This window comes from Homalodisca vitripennis, chromosome 7 (genome assembly GCF_021130785.1).
Source record: "Homalodisca vitripennis isolate AUS2020 chromosome 7, UT_GWSS_2.1, whole genome shotgun sequence".
NCBI classification, from domain to species: domain Eukaryota; kingdom Metazoa; phylum Arthropoda; class Insecta; order Hemiptera; family Cicadellidae; genus Homalodisca; species Homalodisca vitripennis.
In genome coordinates, this window is record NC_060213.1 from 442,014 (window position 1) to 447,956 (window position 5,943).

Sequence of the window (5,943 nt, forward strand, 5' to 3'; positions counted from 1 at the left end):
ATTACATGTGAATAATGCTTCAAGTATCAAGGACTGTTATTGTGGATAGTTTGGGGATATGCTGCGAGCCTCTATGACTAATATTGTGGATAGTATATGAGAATGATTCTAACATTCATCACTGTTGCTTTGGACAGTATGTGGAGATAGTAAGAGTATCCCAGACAGTTTCTGTAGATTACATGTGAATAATGCTTCAAGTATCAAGGACTGTTATTGTGGATAGTTTGGGGATATGCTGCGAGCCTCTATGACTAATATTGTGGATAGTATATGAGAATGATTCTAACATTCATCACTGTTGCTTTGGACAGTATGTGGAGATAGTAAGAGTATCCCAGACAGTTTCTGTAGATTACATGTGAATAATGCTCCATGTATCCAGGACTGTTATTGTGGATAGTTTGGGGATATGCTGCGAGCCTCTATGACTAATATTGTGGATAGTACATATATGAGAATGATTCTAACATTCATCACTGTTGCTTTGGACAGTATGTGGAGATAGTAAGAGTATCCCAGACAGTTTCTGTAGATTACATGTGAATAATGCTCCATGTATCCAGGACTGTTATTGTGGATAGTTTGGGGATATGCTGCGAGCCTCTATGACTAATATTGTGGATAGTATATGAGAATGATTCTAACATTCATCACTGTTGCTTTATACAGTATGTGGAGATAGTAAGAGTATCCCAGACAGTTTCTGTAGATTACATGTGAATAATGCTTCAAGTATCATGGACTGTTATTGTGGATAGTTTGGGGATATGCTGCGAGCCTCTTTGACTAATATTGTGGATAGTATATGAGAATGATTCTAACATTCATCACTGTTGCTTTATACAGTATGTGGAGATAGTAAGAGTATCCCAGACAGTTTCTGTAGATTACATGTGAATAATGCTTCAAGTATCAAGGACTGTTACTGTGGATAGTTTGGGGATATGCTGCGAGCCTCTATGACTAATATTGTGGATAGTATATGAGGATGGTTCTAACATTCATCACTGTTGCTTTGGACAGTATGTGGAGATAGTAAGAGTATCCCAGACAGTTTCTGTAGATTACATGTGAATAATGCTTCAAGTATCAAGGACTGTTACTGTGGATAGTTTGGGGATATGCTGCGAGCCTCTTTGACTAATATTGTGGATAGTATATGAGAATGGTTCTAACATTCATCACTGTTGCTTTATACAGTATGTGGAGATAGTAAGAGTATCCCAGACAGTTTCTGTAGATTACATGTGAATAATGCTCCAAGTATCCAGGACTGTTAATGTGGATAGTTTGGGGATATGCTGCGAGCCTCTATGACTAATATTGTGGATAGTATATGAGAATGATTCTAACATTCATCACTGTTGCTTTATACAGTATGTGGAGATAGTAAGAGTATCCCAGACAGTTTCTGTAGATTACATGTGAATAATGCTCCAAGTATCAATCACTGTTAATGTGGATAGTTTGGGGATATGCTGCGAGCCTCTATGACTAATATTGTGGATAGTATATGAGAATGATTCTAACATTCATCACTGTTGCTTTGGACAGTATGTGGAGATAGTAAGAGTATCCCAGACAGTTTCTGTAGATTACATGTGAATAATGCTCCAAGTATCAAGGACTGTTATTGTGGATAGTTTGGGGATATGCTGCGAGCCTCTATGACTAATATTGTGGATAGTATATGAGAATGATTCTAACATTCATCACTGTTGCTTTGGACAGTATGTGGAGATAGTAAGAGTATCCCAGACAGTTTCTGTAGATTACATGTGAATAATGCTCCAAGTATCAAGGACTGTTATTGTGGATAGTTTGGGGATATCCTGCGAGCCTCTATGACTAATATTGTGGATAGTATATGAGAATGATTCTAACATTCATCACTGTTGCTTTGGACAGTATGTGGAGATAGTAAGAGTATCCCAGACAGTTTCTGTAGATTACATGTGAATAATGCTCCAAGTATCAAGGACTGTTATTGTGGATAGTTTGGGGATATGCTGCGAGCCTCTATGACTAATATTGTGGATAGTATATGAGAATGATTCTAACATTCATCACTGTTGCTTTGGACAGTATGTGGAGATAGTAAGAGTATCCCAGACAGTTTCTGTAGATTACATGTGAATAATGCTCCATGTATCCAGGACTGTTGTGGATAGTGCGGGTAGAATATTACAGTATTCAGGATATTGTTAATTTAGGATTGAAGTTACACAGTGTTATATATTTTTCCCTTGTGATAGCAATTGTGTTGCACCAACAAGTTTAATAATATTATAAATATTATTTATAAATAGTTTCAGATGATTTCATAACTAAAACTACAAGAGCCGAGTGTATACAGGCATGTAGAATAACATCAGCCCGGGCTGAGAGCATGATTTATGGAGAAAAGAGGCTGAGAGTTGAGCTGAGTTAAGAGTAATGGTGGGTACAGTCGAGTTTTGGGTCTCTGCAGTCTGCGAGAGATTATACATTGCCGGGATAATATGTTACTTTCTCTCTCATAGTATTACAAACTGTATAAGATGATTAGTTTAAAAAACTGAACTTATACATTTATAATGCAAATATAAGTATTTTTATTAAATAAGTATTAATTTGTTAATATTTATCCCAACGCTATTTTTAAGCAATCAAATCCTGTTTTATAATTAGAAGCTTTTATTTGTTAAAAACGTGTTATTCTAAATTTAGTGTGCAAGGCTAATATTAAAGAATTTTACAAAAGGTTTAACATTTCATACCTTATAAAATTTTCAATCCAAATCTTGATTTGTTGCCAAAAATAACTTTTGTTTTCAGAGTTGTATTCTAGTTTTTAAAGAACATTTCGGATTAAATTCTTCCAACTTTAAATTAAAGATTATAAGTATCTCATAGTCTATTAGGGATAAGTAATCAATGTATTAGACGTTAACTGCTGATCTATACGGAGTGAAACAGGACATAAGATCTCAACTTGTGGTGTCTGCCGGAGTCAACGTGTTAATCAAAACTGTTTGGAATAATTCCCTCAGATATTTTCATTGCGTAAATTGTTAATGTAAAAGAGTACAAAACAGTTTTAACAATGAGTCCTGGGACAAAAAAATGTCTGACTACCGAATGTGTGCATAGTCTTTATTTTGGCACAGGCATATGTATGCTCTTAAAGTTAGTTACTGACGATGGAAGGTTTGAAAGGCTAACAGGCGTTTGGACATTTGCCTTTATTATGATTAGAAAAGGTATAACACAACGTTTCGAGGATTGAAATCTATACTCTTCGTCAGGTGGGGGATTTATTAGTACATACAAAAATAAAAAACAGAAAGGAGAAAATAAGGTAAATAAAAGGGTTCAAATAAACCCTAAAGCTTACTGGACTCTATTCCAGGCGTTGTAACTGCAGAAAATGCATGTCCCGAGCACAAGTCATGAGTACGATAAACACAATCACACCGGTACGGGTGAAAGTGGGATACTGTTATGTTTGCTCTTTTTCCTCTCCAAGATTTTCACCTGCGAAGGAATCTGGAGTAAAGATGTCATCCAAGTATTTTATCTGAAATACCAGTTAATATCTTGTAAACAAATAAAAGCAAATAGTATAATTCTACAATGCAGAGTATGGCTAGTTCATAATTAATAAAACTCATTATTAATTATTATTTTATTTTTAAAACACCACCTTTTTATTGTCTTTGAAAAAGAAACGGCTGCGCGATAAAATATCCAATTAACTAATAAAACCATAGCCTAATTTCTTAAGTTAAAGCAAAGCCATTTTAATGGACAAATGACACCAATATATTAATCGTACCTTCGATACGTACTATTGCAACGATGACATTTCTTTATTTATATGACATTAGAAATAATTGAATGAGCATTATCGACGCCTATGACTCAGGGACAGCAAAATTTTAATGTATATCTCCCTGTCTGTATGTCTGCATCACGATACCTCAAGAAAAAAATGAACTATAGTTAAAAAATTTTGCATGAAGTTTCTTTTATACATCACCAACATCGAGTTCAATGATGTCTCCTCATGGTGTTCGGCTCAGTATCGGCTCAATTAAAACATTGTGAATCCATCTTGAGGGTAACCATGATTGAAACGAGAAATATAAAAATGAAATGAAAAAATGCAGCCTAATTAAATAAGCGATGCCCTTGAAATATTTCATGTAACCTCGACAAGACTATTACGCGATACGGCACGTGCCGTAATACCATCTTGTCATAAATAAACGAAACAAGTGTCTAGATATTTTATAGGTACCTATAATAGTTTCAGTATCTTTATTTCCCGATGCCTTTCCGGCTTTTATCTTCCCTGCGGCAGTCTTCAGCTCTTCTTCAGTGAAAGGGTGATTCTCTTCAGCCTCCACTTCTTCCACTGCGCTGTTAGTCTCCCCCAGGTTAGGAAAGAGTGTCCTAGCAATTTCCAGCTGTCTCTCGTCACTTAAATTTCTATTGGTTTGCGGCTTAATCTTACCAGTGACAATTTTGTATCTGCACCCCCAGATATCAGTGTCAATCTCTTCTTGTACCTGTTTCCATGACGTTATTTTTGCTCTCAGGACTGCCTTCTTCAGATCTCGCCTTTTTTCCTTATAAGTTGAGACTATACGTTCTTTCTCCATCTGCGACAACCCTGCTCTAGTTGCAGCCCTTGTGGCTCTTCTTCTGTGAGTTAAGCATTCCTTCCTGATTCGTGTCAGACCCTCGTTCCACCAGTGCACTGGTCTCCGGCTACCTGCGACAGTCATCTTCGTCAGTGTCTTTTGACAGCTTTTTACCGTCCATGTTGTCAGGGCTTCAGCTGTGATCAATCTGCCTTGCACTCTCCAATCTCCTATTTCTTTTCCCAAGCGGTTTATATAGCCCTCTAGATTATTCAGCTTCCAGCCTGTCGTAGCTTTTCCCGCACCATACGCCATCCCCTGGACCTCTTTCACGATTTCAAAGAGAATGTATGGATGGTCACTCAAGTTTTCATCTTCAAGCACTCTCCAGTTAATTATTTTGTTTGCTAAGTCTTCTGTGCTTAAGGTGAGATCTATGAACGAAGTTGCTCCATATCTGCTGAAGGTAGGCTTGTTTCCATGGTTGTGGAGTACCAATCCATGTGCAGCAATCCAGTCTCCAACTATCTTCCCTTTCCTGTCCTCTCTACGGAAGCAGCTCTCGTGATATCTGGAACAGTGCCCATCAAGCTCCAGGTAGAAAAAAGAATAGCGAAGCGGAAAGGAGTTCTGTATGAAGAAGAGCATTACACCAGACAGTGGCAGGAAGCGTGGTCACAAGACACTGGAAAGGCAGCATGGACAAAGAGACTAATCCCTGACATTAGACCTTGGATCAGCAGAACTCATGGACAGTGCAGTTATTATCTAACCCAGGTACTGAGCGGACATGGGTGCTTTGGCTACTATAAGAGACGCTTTGCTCTGAGCGACACAGATGCCTGAGCGTACTGCGGAGAGTGCGACACTACTCTTCATACTGTGTTTGCATGTCCACGGTGGAGATACCAGCGGAAAGGAGTGGAGGAGAATCTGGCAAGAGCTCTTACAGTGGAGAGTATGGTGGCACTGATGGTGGAGAGCTAAGACAACTAAAAATATTTTAGTAGTCAGCTGGCGCACAGTAGCTGACTACCTGGGAGTGGTAATGACAAGAAAATAAGAAGATGAAAGGCATGTAAATGTAAATTTAAGAGCTGAAATAAGAAGAGGCCTAAGACAAAGAAGGTAAGCAGATGACTGTCTTCTCACCTTGAAGAAATACTGAAAGGTGGTACCAAGATGAAGAGGGGTACAATTATAGAGGGAGGGTTTTTTAGTGGAATCACCACAGACCCCCATTGTGCGGACCCAAAGGGAAATCCGAAAGGATTTTTTCACACTCTCGGAAAAAAGTATATTTATTTCCACT

At 37.9% G+C, this 5,943-nt stretch overlaps 1 protein-coding gene across 1 annotated transcript; it reads left to right on the top strand.

Moving 5' to 3' along the window:
* The first annotated feature begins 5,111 nt into the window (after positions 1 to 5,111).
* On the top strand, positions 5,112 to 5,477 carry LOC124366487. Its single transcript, XM_046823074.1, has one exon. It carries the CDS (start codon positions 5,112 to 5,114, stop codon positions 5,475 to 5,477), a length of 366 nt encoding a protein of 121 aa, XP_046679030.1.
* Positions 5,478 to 5,943: the final 466 nt, after the last annotated feature.

Coding starts and splice junctions, on each gene's coding strand:
- LOC124366487 (XM_046823074.1), top strand. CDS start 5,112: ATGGTTGTGGAGTACCAATCCATGTGCAGCAATCCAGTCTCCAACTAT.